Below are 18,935 nucleotides of genomic sequence, written 5' to 3'. Positions count from 1 at the left end.
AATGTGGGATGGAGTTGGGAGAGAGAGAGACGTCATCGGGAGACCATGGTATCACGGCAAACACACTTTATCACACACACCTCGGCAAACGAAATTAACACACTCAAAATTTACAATAAACAGTAACACATTAGGAAAATATTAGGCTAGTGCGCACTCACTAACTACACTAACATCGCAAAGCATTAGAGCTATGCTTAGCTCCTCCTGACTCGAAAGTCTGGCCACTATGGCCTCTCAGTGTGGCTATCCCAACCGAACGCCTTACGGTTCATGGTGTTCGCTGACTGTTCGCTGCCAAAGTCGACACCCTCTCCCGTCGTCAAAGCTCCTGTCGACGTCTCAGAGTCGTCATCGTTGATCAGCCGTCTCGCTGATCGTCTTCCTCACTGGTGCTTCGTTCTTCGTCGAGAACATCGGTCTGTCCCGGTTAGGCCCAACTCTCGGCCTCTCCTCAGTGCCACTGGATCAAACTGCCGACGTGGCTCTCTAGGGACTGTTGGTGGGTTGCCGTCTTGTCGAGCTGGGGTAGTGCCGCAGATGCCCTGAGAACTGCTGTGATGAGGCTGCCGCAAGCCTGGGAAGCCTCGCTTGGTTGACACCAAGGTCGACGGCCACCCCTCTCCTGAGCCTCTCGTGCCGCTACTTCCAGAACTGGGCCCTGCTGCTCTCGTCGCGGGTGCAACGCTAGCTTGCACCACCTTACTCTTCTCCAACTCCACCGAACAATGACTGCTTCTTGTCCTGGGGTCCCTCAGCTCGGGTCGCGTGGCACGCGCCTTTCCCCAGACAATGGTGTGCGTGGACGTGGCATTAGTGCACACCATCGGGTACCTTTCCATTCTCCGCACACCTTCGACACATTCCGCAATCCGGCACACGCCCTGTGCCCCTTTACTCATGACAATTTTAAAAAAAGACTGTTCGAATTGTGAAAAATATATATATTATCAGGGAGGAAGCGCGTATAATACGTCTCATCGAACACACACTTTATTCCCTACTGCCGTTACCCCTTCTCCCCACTGTCCATGTTCATGATGGTGATGATGATCACTGCACCAACTGTGGTGCCATCTCTTGGCCTTACGGTTGCCACCTCAGCCACACAGTCCTTACAATATAAAAAAGAGTGCGATCATTATGTGAGTAAACATGGTTGGTGCAAGTAGTGGTTCAGCATTGCACAGTGATGTGATCGACCGAAACCACTACGTCCCAGCTTTTGGAGCAGCTAAGACCTCGCTTTGAAGCAGCGTAACTGTTTGGAGCAGTTACCAAGCAAATATTTTGAAACGTAAATATTTGTCTCCAAGCTGGACCAGTACTACTTGTTTGACAAAATCGATTTATGCACAGATGCATGCATCTTTATTTAGAATACCCAAAAGATGAAATTAAGTCGCTGCTCATCGGTGTTCTGCGGACAGCCCTAAGTTTATTTAGAGCCGTGAGATCAGGCACCTAGTATTTTCCCGAAACCCACGACATATTTGTGAATGAATATTACTTTTCCTGATGTATCAATTACAGTACTGGAAGCACAAGCTATGTATATCATCCATGCATTCTGTTTACAATCCAGAAGAACTATTCTGATGAAACTTGTACTTTCGGAACAAGCTAGGGCTTCACTGTGTGGTGAAGTGCCTGCTGTTCGGCTTTATAGAAAGAACCGTTAAGATCCTGGTTAATGGACGGTAAATAAAATACAGGCTGTAATAATTGGCCCTTTGTGCCCGAAATCTAATTTGGGCTCCATGAAATTTGCAGTAATGTGAGGTTTCATATTTAACTTCAAGTTCTCAAACACGAACACTGCATATGGCTGAGGAAAAGGACCGAGATACCAGAATGCTGGGTACCATGCACTCTCAGCAAAACCCCGCAGTCCACTGCAGCATGTAGAGTTCTTGATAAAGTCTGGTGATTGTATGGTCGCACCCATAGGTCGGCAAACTCACTCATCAGCCGGCTCACTCAGGCTTACTCAGCCTAATGGTGAATTCCATTGGCAGATTCAGAGCACTTCTGGTAGCAGTTTTTCTGCTCCATTCAGAGCTAGTCTGTTCCATTGGCGGATTGAGAGTGCTCCCTGTATGTTTCATTGGCAGATCTGGAGCAGCTCCGGCGCCAGATTCACTCCACGGAGCAGCTCTCTCAACTCCGCGAAAAGGGGCGGATTCGACCGGAAGTCGCAAGCTCCCCGCGCATGCGCAGAGCGTGGCGTACCGCGTGTGCGATGAAATACACTGTCCGATCGGCCCATTCTCTCCGCTCGCGCCCGTGAAGGCGAAAACTGTGCGAACCGCGACGAATGCTGGGTGCTTGCGAAGCAGGTGTACGCTAGCTCCCCCTACCGTTTGCTCTGGCGAGGGCGCTTGTGTTCCATTGGCAGATTTCCTTCGGATGCTCTCCACGGAGTGGAGTGCTCCAGCGTAGAGTTCGTCGGCCACTCCAAATCCGCCAATGGAGTTCACCATAAGGTAGAGTCATGAGTCTCAGCTTGAGTGAGTCCAGGTGAGTAATATTTTGGTATGAGTCAGAGTGAGTCCGGCTGAGGAAAATTTTGGTGAGTCCAAGTCCGAGTGAGCTGTCAGAGTAAAGTATATTTCTCGAGTGAGGCTGAGTCACTCCAATTTTTCTGCCAACCTAGGTCACACCTAACTTAAAAATTAAGCGCCCTGCACACACTTTTATGCATGTATATTGCAGCTGTAGCGAAGCCTTTGAGATGAGTAATGGGTTGTGCTCTCTATAGCCTTCTAGTGGATCGTCCTCTTTGGCTCTTCCCGCGCACGCTCCGAGTCCATGTCTTGCCTTGACTGTCGCCATCGCGCATCGTTGCCGACTGCCGTCAAATAAACACCCCAACAAATTGGTGGAGAGTGCTGCGCTCTCATTCGATGCCCCTGGAGCTTAGATCCTGTACCCTACCAACTACCATGCCTCAAGGCACTGCTCAGCAAACGCCTCCTCCCACAACGACCACATGGCCCGGTGTCCCCCGCATCCGCGACACTCCTATCTTCACCGGCACGGATGGGACCGACGTTGAGGACTGGCTTGCTATGTACGACCGTGTGAGCGTAACCAATAAATGATACGAGGCAGGCAAACTCAGCAACCTGGTTTCTACCTAACAGGTGTGGCGGGCCTGTGGTAGAACAACCACGCCACCGATTTCCCCACGTGGTCTGCTTTCAAGACCGCCATCATCGACGTGTTTGGCCGCCCTGCCGTTCGTAAACTGCAAGCCGAACAGCATTTACGTGAACGAGCCAAGGACCCAAGTCCCTGGCCACGGCCGCCAACTTCTCCCAATCCATCTTCGCACCACACGAGAATCAGTGAATGGGCAGGATATAATCCTGGCAGGCTCGCCAATTATTTGTCACGATTATCTCGGGGGTGCTTGCAATAATAGATCGGGAGAGAGTGAGATGGGCACAGGAGACCGTGGTAGGACGGCAAAAACAAAGTTTATAACGAGCAGCAAGACAACATAAAAGAGCGTTAAAGACACTGAACAGTTCAAACGAAAACCTATTTACATTTTTCAAAATCTCAGTTCATATCCAGAACTGAAACTATCTAACCAATGCGTTTTAGCTAGGCTTAGACGCGTCTCTTCAACTCAGTCTGGCCACTATGGGCCTTGCGGTAATAGAATGTTCTTACAACTCGCCGCGACGACTCGATGTTCCCGTCGCGTCAATCTCTCGTCGAGACCGTCGCCAACGTCCTCAGTAGGCCTTCAAGTTCATCGTCGGTTGCCTTCGTCCAGCCTACCGCTTGATCTCTTCGCGTGTGTCCCCAGTAGTCTTCTCAGTCCTCGGTCCGTCGAGGTTAGGCCTAACTGGGCCTTGGTCCCTTGCTTCAGGACTCCACAGGTGACGGGCACCTCCTTGACTGCACTGTGGTCTGCAGCCGTCCTGCAGAGAAGAGAAGGGCTGCTGGCGATCCCGGAACTGCTGTATTGAGGGGCGACGGGTCCGGGCAGCCTCGCTTGGAGCCTTCGAAGGTCGACAGCCAATTCCCCAGGCCTTGCGTTCCGCCACCTCCAGAACCGAGCACCAGCCGCTTTCGCCGCGGGTGCGACGCTTGCTCCTTCCTCGATCTTCTCCGTCCAACGCCCCACAGCACAGTGCCACGATCATCCTTCATCGTTCACCATCACGGCTCAGGTCGCATGCCACGAGCCCCTATCTCGCCAATCCTCTGCGTCGACGTGGCTGGTGCGCATGCCATCGGATGACTTTTTGCTTCTCGCGCACCGTCACCGCGCTTCCACGTTCGGCACGCGCCTTGTGCCCCTCCTTTACTCATCACACCTCTCTTCAAAACTACTGCCAAAATACGAAGGCCCCTACAGGGTCATCGAGCGCACATCCCCGGTCAACTACATGATCGAACCCATCAAACCATCTTCGGACATGCGCCGTCGAGGGCGCGACATATACCCTTGTCACACGGGTAAGCTTAACCGCTGTTATACCAAACTGCAGTTAGCGGACGTAACCACAGTTACCGTAAACCAGACAGAGGCGCTGTCACATGTTTGCAGCGCTTCCAAGCGTTCTTTAGTTGATACATGGCTGCGTTCGTGCAACACCGCTATAACACAGCCTTGTACAGGGCTTCACGCTCGATTATGGACGCGTCAGCAGCGTGTTTTGATGCGCGTCTATCAAATAGCGTGAAACCTGGCTCTATGAACGAACGCAGCCGTGTATCAATCTCGCGAAATGCACACGAGATTTTTGCAGCAAGGACAAACTTGTACCTCAAAGCCGGTAATTTATATTCCCAAATGTGTACCAACGCCACCGTCGTCGCAACGGTCCAGTTGACACGCTTTTGGCTCGATATTTCGCTGGGAGCCGAGCTCACGTCCGACATGGGGGCCGCCATGTTGTCAGTTTACGGCGCTAACAGGGGTTGCCTACCTCTGTTTACGAAAACAGTCGTTAGCGCATTAACTGCGGTTAGGGTTGTCATGTGACAAGGTACAACAGCCGTTAGACTTAACGGCCGTCGTACTTAACTGTGGTTAGACTACCCATGTGACAAGGGTAATAGTCAACGTAGAGCGCCTCAAGGCCTACTATGACCCACTCATAGTGACGAGCTGTTAGGTCGCCAGATGGCTCCCTTTTCATACCCGGGGTAATTGTAGCGAAGCCTTTGAGATGAGTAATGGTTTGCGCTCTCTATAGCCTTCTAGTGGGTCATCCTCTTTGACTCCTCCCGCACGCGCTCTGAGTCTGTGTCTTGCCTTGACTGTCGCCATCACGCATCGTCGCCGACTGCCGTCAAATAAACACCCCAACACAACAAATGGTACATTTTTTTGTAAAAAAAGAACAAATTATAATGAAATCGTCTATTCAAGCACATGCACGTACTGCTCACTGTAATTAGTGGAATCAAATAGTTTGGTGAATAGCTTGGTCCACAACAATTAAAAGCTATTTCACTGAACTTAATAATGTCATGTCGCTGTATGGTCTAGTAGTAGAAAACTTTATTTACGCAGTATGGGCCGGTCTGAACTGTTTGGCATGACTGCACCTATCAACTACAGGGTGTCTACCGAGTTGGCATTTCTAAATTCCCTGAGTTTTCCAGGTTTTCCCTAAGTGTTTTTGCTAAAATTCACTGAGTGAAACAGAACTTTGTTTTATCTCAAGATAGGTAGACACCATGTCACTTGATGATGTCACTCTCTAGTACGCACATAAAAATATAAAGATGACTTAATCCCATTTGAATAGGGAAGTTGGTAAAAGCGGCAATTTACTTCGTTATATAGAAACTTCGTTAAACTGAAATTCGACCTTTCATGCAAGGCATAGTTACTGAAGGATTAATTTTAAACTAAAAATGCCACAAGAATGCTGGACTAATACGGCAATATGAAAAACTTTTTTTTTTCGTGAAACAAAAATCAATTTTGTTAAGCCTGAGGTGCAGCAATCACAATTAGATGCCTTGCCAGAGGTCACGTGTAGAGACAAAACAAATGCAGGTTTAACGCACTGTGCAATTGCGCTTATTCTTCTGCTGTGGCTTGTTGTAAAATCCTCGAGCGTTGCCCAGAGTAGTGCGATGCCTTTGCTATCACGTTACCCAGCCAAACCATTTGCTTTTCACAAACGCGCACCATCGAAAACCGTCGCACATTAGAAAAATAACAGTCACAGTAACATTGCGAGAGCGAAATAATGAATCTGATAGTAAGAAATGGGAATTTTATACGAGTATAGCATCGCAGCTCACTTCTTCAGGAAACGCAGCCCCCTCGCCCCCTTCTTTTTCTTTTCTTACGGTGTCATGTGCATATATATGCGCTCACATGCGATAAACATTAGGACTGCAGTAAGAGAAGTGACCTATCTATGGCTCAGGGTTGTCAGCTTGTATTTCAGAGGTGATCTTTCGATTATCTTTGCTGAACAGGCTTTAATAAATAAGATGCATTCTTTTTTGACACTTACCACCGCAGTGTGAGATGGTTTAGTGATCTTTCACAACTCACTTTGCAAGGCCTATGTCAAAGGCAGCTATACCAATGATGTTGTTTGGGTTCTCCAGATCAATTTTCATCAGCTTTGAAGATGTGCCTGCAGCATCCAGCTTTTCCTTTAACACAATTCGTCCCAGCAGTGACCGCAACAGGCCGTCCAGTGCTGTTGCAAGAAAAGGCAGCATCGGCTTCTCTGTCTGAAACTCAGCCAAAAATGGCTCCAATTCTTCTGATACTGGCAGCATAAAGGCCAGCTTTACTGGCAGCATCTCGTCTTTCACAGCCATCTCGACATGAGCATAGCTGCCACACGTTGGAGGTTTCTTTTCTTTCTTCATGTGCTCAACATATTTGACCACATTTGGGAGGACTTGCAGTGCCCTAGCAAGAGCCTTGCCATTTTCCAGCCAGCGCACTGAGTAAAACTTTAGCGGAAACAGTGTGCTCCCTGTGAAATTGACATAGTTGGCTCGGCGTGCAGGGACGTTCTTGAATAAATTGTATATGCTTCTAAGAAACACTACTGTGTTCCACTTTGTGACATCGTGGCCTGTTTTAAATGCACCACTCACAACGTGCAGTCCGCAGCTTCCAATGTCCACAATATTCTGATTTCCATCAGACGCAGAAAACTCTTCCTTCAATGACTTCAACAACTTCAAATTGACGTTTGGACCATCCATCGAAAGTTGACGTATTTTTGCCGGCTCAATGTTCTCGGTGGCCGCGAGTGTGTCCTAAAAAACAGGACGTCAAGTAGCGGGTTTTGACAACATCGTCAGCTGGGTCCCAAAACCTGATCAAAACGTCCATTTGCTCTTTCTGAGCAATTTTGTTCAGGGACTCGTCAAAAGCCACGACCACATGCGGGACACCATGCAGCTTTGACAGCAGCCTGTTTCGGAAGTACGGGGCTATACCGTAACAAATTGTATAGCCAATTGTTTCCTTACCAAGTTGCATCTTCTTCGCGACGTCGCACGTGGGGAACATGATGGGAAAAAGCGCCGCCGACGCTGCTGCTGAACGAAACGATCCATGGGTCGCTATAGTGTTCAGACACCAAACAACTTCTGCTTTCGTGACACATTTCTTGACTAGAAACCCATTTAAGGATGCCTTCCCTTCAGGCGCGACGGCCACTGGTTTAGCAGGCATGCTTTGAGCACTCTTGCTTGGCACAGCCGATACACAATCACTCGTAGCAGTCACGGAACACGGCAAGTTGGGAACACGGCACATTCCCCGACTTTTCCCTGATTTTTCCAGACGTGTTCAAATTCCCTGACTTTTCCAGGTTTTCCAGGTTTTCCAGGTTGGTAGACACCCTGACCTTAACTCTTTCCCTACCGTGCCCATAAGATCATGGAGGAAAAGAACTATAGTTTTCTTTATGTCGTTTGTTTTTTTCCGATGTGGCTTTGATTTTTGAATGCGCTCTGAAGTTGTGCGAATGTCTAAGTGGAAAGCGAAAAAGGTCGCTGCCAGATACGGCACGTACATGTGCTTCGAAAGATGACATATATCGGCATTCCAGTGCATTTGTGGCTGATTTTATCGATTTAACAAGCAGCAGCGAGTGTGAGAATGCTGCTTTTTAGTCAAGACTTTGGCTCTGAGAACAATGACGATGCAAACCAGCCTGAAACATCGATCAGCTTCTCTTTCTGCTACGGACCATCTCAGCTTGCGTTTTAGCACCAGCCTGCCAGGATGGAAACTTATAAAAACTGTAAGAAATGCAAGTGCGACTAGAAAACCAAGCAGGAAACAAGAATTTACTACAAGACATGCAACGTTACGCTATGCTTTACATCAAGAAACTGCTTTGCCACATGACATGCTCAAATGTACTGCTTACAGTAAGATTTTCATTGGGGAAGTCCTGTTCGATGAAAAAGTTTGAATTTTTCAGTGATGGCAGCAAAGTTTGTATGTCTCATATTTTCTGTTATATGGTTTTCTTAGTACAGTAAAAGCTCGTTATTTTGACCTCCTGTTAATTAGGAAATTCGGATAATTCAGACGTGTCCTCTGGTCCCGGCAAGCATATGCATAGTTTAATGGCATCAAACTCTCACTGATTCGGTCATATTTGGCCACAATCCAGTTAATTCCTAGAACCATCAAAGCACGAAGCGTTGCAAACGAGCGACGCAAAGGCGAGGAAATGGCATTTGCGAGCAGCCAAAATGGCCGCGGGCCTTCAGAAAGGCTTTGTCGCCACCTACAATCTTACCACAATCGTGTTGTTGGCGACAAAGGCTTTAGCAACTGCGGCAAACTCCTTTCGTTTTCGATATTACTCAGCGCTTGCAAGCTGCGTGGGCACTATCTATGACCGCATCAATAGCGACTAGGATCAAAGCTGCGACAAGCAGTACATTCATTTTTGCCATGTCCCTTCAGCTGCATAGTCACCACCCATAGCTGTGCATTAGCGAGCCAGGTTCATTCAGCAGCATACGCAGTGCTCAACAACTTCTTTTAGACTGTGTGTGTAGGCCGCGCGCGTGCCTTCAGAGCTGCGTGGACACTAACGGTTTCATCCACAGCAGATGCGGCACTGAGTTGCTTCGTTTTGACTTCGGGCAATGCGCGCACAACGTCATAAAACTCAAACATGTTGCAAACTGTTGAAGATGAAGAGCTTCAGCCGCAGCCCGCATGCTGGCATAAAAACTCGCTTGCTACATTTTTAGGGACGAACGATCAGTTGCCGGCCATTTTTGCCAGAGAAAGAATTATCATCACGTGCGCGTAGTGGTGTTGGTGGTGGCAGTACATAATAAGGGATGGGTCCAGAGCCCATTCCAGCTTAATACACCGGGGTCTTGAGCCACGGTCCCATTGTAAACAAAGTCACGAATGACAGAAATTGCAACTTTTACACTGCTCTTATGCAAAGTAAGTACTGGATTTACATATACATTGAGAAAATGAAAATGCATTGATGCAACAGACACTTGCTTATTGTTTTCCTGATACTTTCACTAATACAGTATTTGGCTAATTTGGTCATCTTTTCTGGTCCCAAGAAATCCAAATTAACGTGCTTTTGCTGTAGATAGAAGCATCTCTTTACAAGCTCTGTTGAATTTTGTCCCGCATTCTTGAATCTGGCAATTTATGTCGCTTGCATAACACACATCTCGTTAATGAAACTTGTAAGTGTGAAAATTTTATTCATTCTGGTTTTTGTTTATGTAACACATAAAAAATTAGGTGCAGTAGTTCCTTCAGCAAAAAAAAATCTAGTGTAGTAACCTACAAAAAATACGTATTTTTCCCACAGTAGAGAAAGAGTTAAAAAGCATGCATTGGACCTTTTTTAGATCTTGATCTAAGCAGATCGAGTAAGGCCTGCAAACAAATAGCGTAGATCTAAACCTGCATTCGTTTATCTACCCACTTATAATTTTGCTGCTGATGTATTTTTTTCAAGATGGAATTAGGAGATTCATGGCCGTGGCCATACCATGAGGAAAACTGATACACAGAGTGTTAATGCGGGCTTGTTGGTACATACTGAAGTACGGGTAAACAGCGCTACAACGGGACAAAGAAAGAAGGGACAGGAACAAGCGCTGACTGACAACAACGAGTTTTTATTTTGCCGCAGTACATATTCCGAGTATATATTCCGCTGCGGCGAAATAAAAACTCGTTGTCAGTCTGCGCTTGGTCCTGTCCCTTCTTTCTTTGTCCCGTTGTAGCGCTGTTTACCCGTACTTCAAATTTGGAAAGTTCGTGTCTGCATTACTTTAACCCTTTGAGGGTCGAATTTTTTCGCGAAATCCAGTCCAAAAATATGTAATTTTTTTATTGCTGAAATAAATTCTTCAGACGATTCTATTTAAGAAAGAAATTGTCTAAAATTTTTTTTCGTGACCGTAAAGTGACAAAAAAATCAGTTTTGTTGCTACATACATATGGTTTATTCGTAGTAAAATCAAGCAGAATCCTAAAAAAAAAGCTTCACAGTTTTTTATGAATAAAAATTATGCATTGTATTAAACATAGCTCACAAACATACAAAAATAAGCGCACCAGAGTACGTTTCCGGTTAAAAACGCTCGTGCTCTAACACTAAAAACTTTTCAGCGTGTGATAGTCTTTGAAGCATGGCTCCCCACGCACGCGTTTCAGATGTCGCTCCTTGATCGTCATCGGAGTCTGAACTCGTCAAAAAATCCTCGTCTGACGAACTGAAATCCAATGAATCAGATTCTGATCGGCAATTGGGGAATAGTCCGCATCGGAAGAATCGCTGCTCGACTCACCGGCAGCAGCGCAACCGACGCGCGCTTTCATAGCGTGAGCGAACTGCGTTAGTGAGCGCACGGAAGAAAACTCTATGGTTCTGCGCCCGTCCGGAAAGGAAAACGAGTGAAAAAGCTACAGTAATACTTCGTCTTATCGCCAACAAGACGTAGTTAGTTTTTCCGAGAACCCAAAACAGGAAACGCAATCACGGCGGCGGCGTTTGCGTAATTTAGCGCCGCGCGGAAACAGATGTAATCGCGCGCCGGGGTGCAATAAATGAGAGAGTAACAAGCGGTCACCCTTTGAGAGATTAGAAACCAAACAGCCATCAGCTTTGCGGGCGCAAGAAGCGAAAACCACCCGAAGGACGAAACCGAAACGAGCCGGACCGCGCGCGCGCGTTCTGATGCGAGACTACGAGCCGCCGCGCCTCTTTGGAAAGAAAACAAAAAAGACGGGGAGACATTGGCGCATTAAAAAAGTTACACGTATTCCCGAAGCGTGGCAGCACATTCCAAGCAAGAGAATTGGGAGAAGGCGCGCGTTTGAAACCAAACCGCGCCGCGGGCGCTCTCGGTTGCGCAAGCGATAGCCGGCGCGCGGCGCGCCATTTTGCGAAGCATAAAAAAAGCAACAACGGAGAGACATCGGCGCATGAAAAAAATTCCACGTATTCCCAAAGCGTGGCAGCACATGCCAAGCAAGAGAAATCATCGAAAAAGGCGCGCACTTTAAACCAGCTGCACCGCGAACGCGCTCGGATGGGCAAGCGATAGGCGGCGCGCCGTTTTGGGAAGCGAAAAAAAAAATACAACGGAGAGACATCGGCGCATGAAAAAAATTCCACATATTCCCGAAGTGTTGAAGCACAGGCCAAACAAGACAAATGATCGAAAAAGGCGCGCGTTTTAAAAATAAACGCTATGCCGTACATGTACGACGAAAACCCTTTGGTACCAGGAAGCTTCTGCCGTACATGTACGGCGAAAACCCTGAAGGGGTTAAGATGCTCCTATATATATGCATGCCATGGTAGGGCATTCCCAAAGGGACTGACCTTGGTGGTGAGTGTCTTGACAGGCTTGAGGTTGAAGTTGTAGTCGAGGTGAAGATAGTTGAGGTTCTTACGGTGGATCAGCAGATTGAGCATGTTGTAGCCCTGGCGACACACCTGCAGCCCAGCTTCCACCCAATCAATTGTCGTTGTCTGGAAGAACTTGGTCGATTTGAACGACCTGAAGAGGTACCGCTTCTTCTGTGGCTTGGGGGGCCGGTGCTTGAGTGCATTGAGCACAAAGTACTTGAGCAGCTTCTGGTATGAGACCCTGACCTTCACAGGCATGCCTGGGGGACAGTGCTCACGGTACCTGTCACAGAGCATGCCACCTTCACTTTAATATTACAATGTGATGGCCACACTTGTACCCTACACCTCACTTTTATTGAAAATACACTTGCACCCACAGTCACGACAGCGCATATTAAGATGACATTACTGACATTACTGACATTGTAGTGGTGTTCACTTGGTTTATTCATGAGTAACCCAGCAAGATAAATTCTTTTAAAAAAACATATACAACTGTTAAAAAATTATGCGTTCAAATAAATGTCTGTGTAGTTCACAGGCATACAAAAATAAGTGCACAAAGTGGCGTTAACACTTTCGTGACCGCGGAAAAATCGGTTGTTTTTGGCTAGTCCAGGAAATATTTTTTTCCTGCCACAAAATATACTTGATGCTAAAGTGTAGGGTATCAAACGATAGAAGAAGAATTGGTCTTTCCAACAGTATTAATTTCAAACAACGAATTTATTTCGAATATATTAAAAAAATTATCAAACAAAGAAAAATGCATCAAAAAGAAAGAAAAATTCAAAAAAACTTCAATACTACTCTGCAAAGGTTCAACATTCAAAAAAATCGAAATATACGTTTTGAACGCAAAGCCCTCGTAGAATAATAGTGGATATATAAGCTCTGTAAGTACAAAGATTATTTACATAAATACAAGAATATAGGCACTAGTGCCTATCATGCCACCGTGCGATGCAGGTTCTCGACGCGGTGAAACAAAGGCTGGCTGCGCATGTTTCAGGAAAAATTTTTTTTCTGTTCAACTTTCCTAGCATAGTTTGCAGTTCTGGAATTTTTCAATTTTCCTGTGTATTTGTTGAAATGAACAAGGTAGCCTGTTCCAAATCTGCAAAAATCCATAACTGTACCCTCATTTGACCTCTTCCTCGCTCATATACTGCCGAATACCATACCGACCTTCACATTTCGCCATTTTCTCATCCACTGAAAGGTTCCGACGGGGTTAAAAGATAGCGTAGAAAAATCGTTCATGTGTTGCAATAGAGAAGACACGTGGTGAAGATTTTCGTGGGATGCGACGGTCGTCTTCTTTAGATCAGAGATACTCAAGAAGCCTTGAACCTTTTCCGTGGCATCACTGACAGTGGACGAAGGCCTCCAAATATGTGTCGTCGACACCAACACCAATGCAAGCGCGGCACTTGAACGATTACCATGTACACATGGAGTGAGACGAACTTGCTCATCTTCTCTTCAGTAACCTCCCTCCATGGATCCGTCCCTCTCACTGTATGTTGGCTTTTCGAAAGTATGTATCCACGCATACTTATCTGTGTGGTTGCATATCTCTCTGACGACTTCTGCGGTAAAAAACAACGCGAAGATGCTGCCACGCAGCACACTGGAGCGTTGGATCAAAGTCTGCTCCGCGCCGTCTTCGCAAAGAAAATTGCGCTCTTTCTGCAGCCGGTGCCAAATGCTCCCGCCCGAATGAAGTTAACACCTTGCAGATAACAGCTGTTATTTTAAGAACGCACCGGATACGTTTACATCGACGCGCGGCAGCGATAAAACGACCCGAGGAGAAGACGAAACTTACTGGCGGATAGCTGCTGATGTACCGGGGAGGTTTGACGCACTTTCGCCATCCGTACTGAAGCCTGGCGAATCGAAGTCGTCTTCCGTGTCCGTGGTGCTACCACCATCCAGAGATTCCCGCTCATATTAATCGGAATCCGTCGAAATTCGCCGTTTCTGTGGAGCACCCGCGAGCGGCGTCGACGCGAAGTCTGAAACAACGAGCCCTCACCTACCCAACTGCGAACGAGCTTTAAAAATCTCCCCGCGGTGGAAAAAAACTCGCAAACAAAACTGATAAAAAACATGTTATTTTATGCCTTGTATTGCGTTAGCTGTCCAGAACCGCTCAGAGAGTGCCAAAACTTGATCTTGAAATCATCGATAACATACTATCGATGGGAATAGGTGCGGTCATGAAAGTGTTAAGTGGAAACATGGGGGGAGAAAAGCCACTTTTCATCCAGTCAGCATCGTCTCGCCACGCACACTTTTAAGATGTTGCTTACTCATCGTCTCAATTCATAAGTAACTCCTCGTATGACGGGCTGACGTTTACTGATTCGGATTATGATTCGGCTATGCGACAATTCGGAAGAATCGTCACTACTCACTTGAGGCGGAGAAGCCGGCGCGCACTTCCATAGCGAAAGCAAACTGCACGGTTGAGCGCACAGAAGAAAACTGTGTAGTTGTGAGCACGTCCAGAAAGCAAAAACAAGTCCAAAACCTATAATAATCCTTCGTCTTATCGCCAACGAGATAGAAGCGCTTTTTGTGAATCCACGAAACAGGAAACGCAACCACAGCGGCATCGTTTGTGTCAGTCAGCGCCTGCATGGAAACAGGCATAATCACGTACCGGGGAGCAATAAATGACAGACTAACAGATCGGTCGCCTTTGAAAGATTCTAAACCGGAAAGCCATCAGTTTTGTGGGTGCAACAAGTGGGAACCGGAGAAAGAATGAAACTGAAAACTAGCTGGCGCACCGCTGTAGTAAAGCAAAAAAAAAAACGGACAGACATCGGCACAAGGAAAACATTCCACGTATTCCCGCAGTTGAATATACAAACAGCACAACGGACAAGGACAGAGGAAGGTAACAACACACAGCGCTGGCTTTCAACAATGATTTAATAGCGCAGCGGAGTACATATATAGCGAAAAAATAGGCATGCGTAGAAGGGTGCCGTTAACAGTCACTGCAATACAATGCCAGCAGAACTCTTGTCACTTATTGACTGAGCTGGAAACCAGTACACATTTTAGAAATGATCGAGATACGCAATCTCTTTTTGCAATAGCGCAACTGATGGGGAACTTACACATGTACCTTCAAACTTACTTATGCAATAGGCCTCAATTATCTCGCGCGTGGCCTGCGAGCGGTGCTTGCATATTACCTTGCAACGCTCAAAGAGGGGCATGCAGCTGCAGTCGCGGCAGTGAATTCCGAGGTGTCCTTGAACTGCATTGTGCACATTATTATGCTCTCTTAAACGGTCGTTCAAGCACCTTCCGGCTTGCCCTATGCATTTTATACTGCAGGAAAGCGGAAGATACACGACACCAGTAGCACAAGGAACAAAGCGCGTTCTGTGTTTCCCAGAGCATCTTACTCTATTTGCAGCTGGTTGATTCACCAACTTACAAAGCTTAGATAGCTTTTCCGGGGCGGAAAAGACAACAGTGATGCCAGCACGTTTCCCAATTTTTTTCAGCCTATGGGAAACGTGCAGATAAGGGACTGCAACACAGTTCTTAGGAACTGACGCACTTTGAGGCTGAGATTGCCCTCCTTGATATTTGAATTGCTTCAAAAGCTTTTCCGCAACAACAGAAATAAGGGCAATCGGGTAACCAGCGCTTAAAAGGCGCTCGACCTGTGCTTTGAAACTGCGTTGCATCGAGTGCGGGCATGACCTCCTAAGAGCGTTAACGAGGCAAACGCTAATGATACCACCTTTCACCAGTTTTGAATGAGCCGAGTGGAAGGGTAAAAGGGGTTTTCCACTTCTCGGTGTGGACAGCCAGCACAAATTATCACTCCGAAAACAGAGCGTTAGGTCTAAGAACCTAATCGAATTACCAGAAGGTAACTTATGTGCAAGTTCCAGTGGAAGCATGTGATCCTTAAACAAACCTAGAAGTCTAGGGACAACAACTTCAAAATCGGCATCCGAACAATCAACGAATACTATGAAATCGTCGACAAACCTACAGACCTTCACAACAAGAGACAAGTCAAGATCTTTTTGAATGTGGCGGTCCTTATGCGAGAGAAAGATGTCACTCAAGAGGTTTAAGGGGGGAAGGGGTTTTTTTATATCTTATGAACTCCTTTACCAAATTTAATGAAATTGCACAGTCTTGTTCAGTTCTTTTGCCAATTCCAAATGTGCAATTAGTTTTTAAGTATGTCAATTAGTTCTGCTGTTAATTGATAATTAATTAGTATTGCTTCCGGGAGCACTGGATCAAAAACTACTTGTCAAAATCTTCCTTTAGGCACATGCCTGGATACTAGGAAACGTAAGCTTCACAGGGGTAGGAATACTTTTTTTGATATGACAACTATTAGCAACTTTACAGCTCATCAAAGCTTTCTGTTCAAAATGTTGCAAATTATTTGTTTAATAAATGGACAATAAAAAAAAACTGACACTGAAATGCAGAAATCTGATCCTACCCCTGTGGAAACCATTCATGTGGCTCTGCACTGCAACAAGAATGACAATCCTAGGCCCTCTGGTTACCGAGAAATCGCTCCCAGACTGTTGCAAAGCGTCAAAAATTCAGGATTAGAGAAAATGCCAAAAAACAAACAAGACTCATATTTATTTAGATGTAACAAAAAATAGTGTCACGTTCACCTAGCTAAGTGATCAATAGCCACCAGGGATGTAGTCTGTCTGTCGGCAGCTATCAGAGCGGCGCTTTTTGAACGTCCGTTGCGGATTTTCTGCAGATGCCCGCTTGCGCGCTGATGCTGCTGCACGCCGGTCATCTTTCTCGGCCATTCTCTGGCTGTTTAGTAGCCCCGAACTCAAATGAAGCTCCTGTAGTATGGCAGATGAAGTTCTCGCATTTCCTGAATTAAATTTCATCACTGTCTCAGCCACAGCAGCTTCGACAGCGAAAAGAGAGACATGCTGTTCCTTTGGAGCTAATACCCAAATCATAGAATGCAAGCATTCATTATTGTTTTGGGTCATGCTGCGCTGGCACCTTTTGAGCAGTTTTTCTTCCGAGAGGCGCTCGTACATTGGTCGAAGGGCTTCACAAACATGTGAAGGCAAATTATAACGATGGTTCGGAATGGGCTCGTTTTTTTGCTTGAGCAGCATTTTGGCGGCACCAAGAGTCGGGACCTGACGGGCACAGACTGTGGTCGAAACCCTGTCATTCGACGTGATGTGCCGGTATGTTGCCATCACGGCCTTCTGCATGTCCTAGACATCCCCGCTGTTCAACTTCAATGCCCATCCATAATATGCACTGAGCTTTGTTATCAAGTCTCCCGTCAATTTCCCTTTTCCACCAAGAGCTTCTGAAGCAGAGCCCTTGTGTCTTGCAACAAGTGTACGCAGAGCCGTCCACATCCTTTTTTGCACATGGTTTTTGCACATGGTTTGAGAGCAAGGAATGCTCGAATACCACCATCCGAGCGGATTGTGGTGTACCTCAGTTTGTGCAGCTGAAGTGACCTCTGAAAAAGTATCAGCGTTGCTTCAACTTCCATCTATCCAGCTTTTTTGTCTGTATCTTTCTGGCAAGCATGGTTTGCCTTCCAGTTTTCATATTCTGGGTCGCCAGGCTTCGGGCCACGCGTACAACTTGCACAAAAGTTGCTCAACACAGCATAGTCGAGCACACGTCCAGAAAAATGTTCGATAACGGTGCCAACTCCAATGTGGGAGGAATGGCCGCGCGTCATCTACGAGCCATCGTAGGATACCGCTATGTTGCCAGAATTAGCAAGATTCAGGTCACTGTATAATGACTTCACTGATACCACGCACTTGCCCATCAGCTTTTGGGCAGCTGTCGAGGCTGCCGGCACCAGCTTCCGCTTCAGATAGCTCTGCCCCATTTTGGAATGAAGGCCGCGGTGCAATACATTCATTGCAGCGAAAATATTGTTCGTCATTTGCCGATTCCCAGTGCTGACCATTGCACGAGCGGCGAGAAGGTTCACAACGAAGGGAGTCACAGTCTTGCCATTTTTCACGCGCGGAGAGCTCCACTCGGAAAAATCATCGCTGCAATTCTCACAAATGCCGAGAAGCTTGACGGCAAGGCTGTATTCTTGCTCCCCTGTGTCAAAAGTCATGGAGCCGCCACACAGAGTGCACTTTATGCGCGAGAGAAGAGTGCTTAGCGTTTCTCCACTGACAATAAAAAAGCGTGACTTTATCTCCGCCAGCCCGTCCGCACCGTCGTCGACGCTCGCAGACATGTCCAATTTCCTCTTCGTTGCCGATGTTCGTGCAAGTTGTTGGAGTTTCTTCCCCGCTTGTTTCTTCTGTTCGAGCAATTCCGCTGGTGGAACCATCCTTGTGTCGTGCCGAACGGTGCTCCGCTGATCACAATCAGCAGGCGACGTCGTTAGGCCTAGCTCGCTCTCGCGAGGCCCACTGCCGTCCACCTCGAAGCCGTCACGGCCTTCGCTTGAGGCTGTCGGCAAGTGGTCGTCGCTTGGTTCTTCACCAGGATCAGGGCACTTTTCGAAGTTGTAACGCGCTCGCTTTCTTTCCTTGCCAAACTTATAACGCATGGCGAACTTTCGATAATCAGACATAGCTGCACGCAAGCGTTTTCGTGCACCTGCGTGGGCGCTGCATACTTCCGTTGCCCCAAGGAACAGTGGCGGCGCAGTGAAGCGGACTTACGGGCCCGCGCCCAAGCACGCCGCGAACGCTCAACATAAATTTTTGTTTCTCGCCAAAAACAAAAAAACACTCCGATGAAACTTTCACAAATCAATCTCCTTTGTTTACTCTTCCCAACGAGGCCAAGTGTGCATTTTTACTGGACTGCATCACCACTCTACATGTGCCTGAACGTGGAGCATTTCACACATTTTTCAATGTTTGTGCCCCTTCCACTTCGAAATTACTTGGTCAACGACTTCAATACATTTTTGACACCTTTACTGCCAACTATCCAGCCATGTGATATAGTCCTATTTCGTCTGTAATATTCGTAGAATTTTTAAAAAATAATCAAAATGGGCGCAGA

The 18,935-nt window shown here is 46.9% G+C and overlaps 1 protein-coding gene across 1 annotated transcript in view; it reads right to left on the bottom strand.

The window, feature by feature from the left end:
- The window catches only part of LOC119389333 (pre-mRNA-processing-splicing factor 8), a 619,528-nt gene that overhangs the window by 363,608 nt on the left and 236,985 nt on the right, over positions 1–18,935 (bottom strand). Inside the window, exon 10 of the mRNA XM_037656539.1 lies at positions 11,853–12,162. Coding sequence (XP_037512467.1) covers positions 11,853–12,162 — 310 coding nt within the window. The remainder of the gene's footprint in view (positions 1–11,852; positions 12,163–18,935) is intronic.

Source organism: Rhipicephalus sanguineus, chromosome 4, assembly GCF_013339695.2.
Source record: "Rhipicephalus sanguineus isolate Rsan-2018 chromosome 4, BIME_Rsan_1.4, whole genome shotgun sequence".
NCBI classification, from domain to species: Eukaryota; Metazoa; Arthropoda; class Arachnida; order Ixodida; family Ixodidae; genus Rhipicephalus; species Rhipicephalus sanguineus.
The sequence above is the reverse complement of the archived record's forward strand: the minus strand, read 5'-3'. Positions and strand labels throughout refer to the sequence as shown.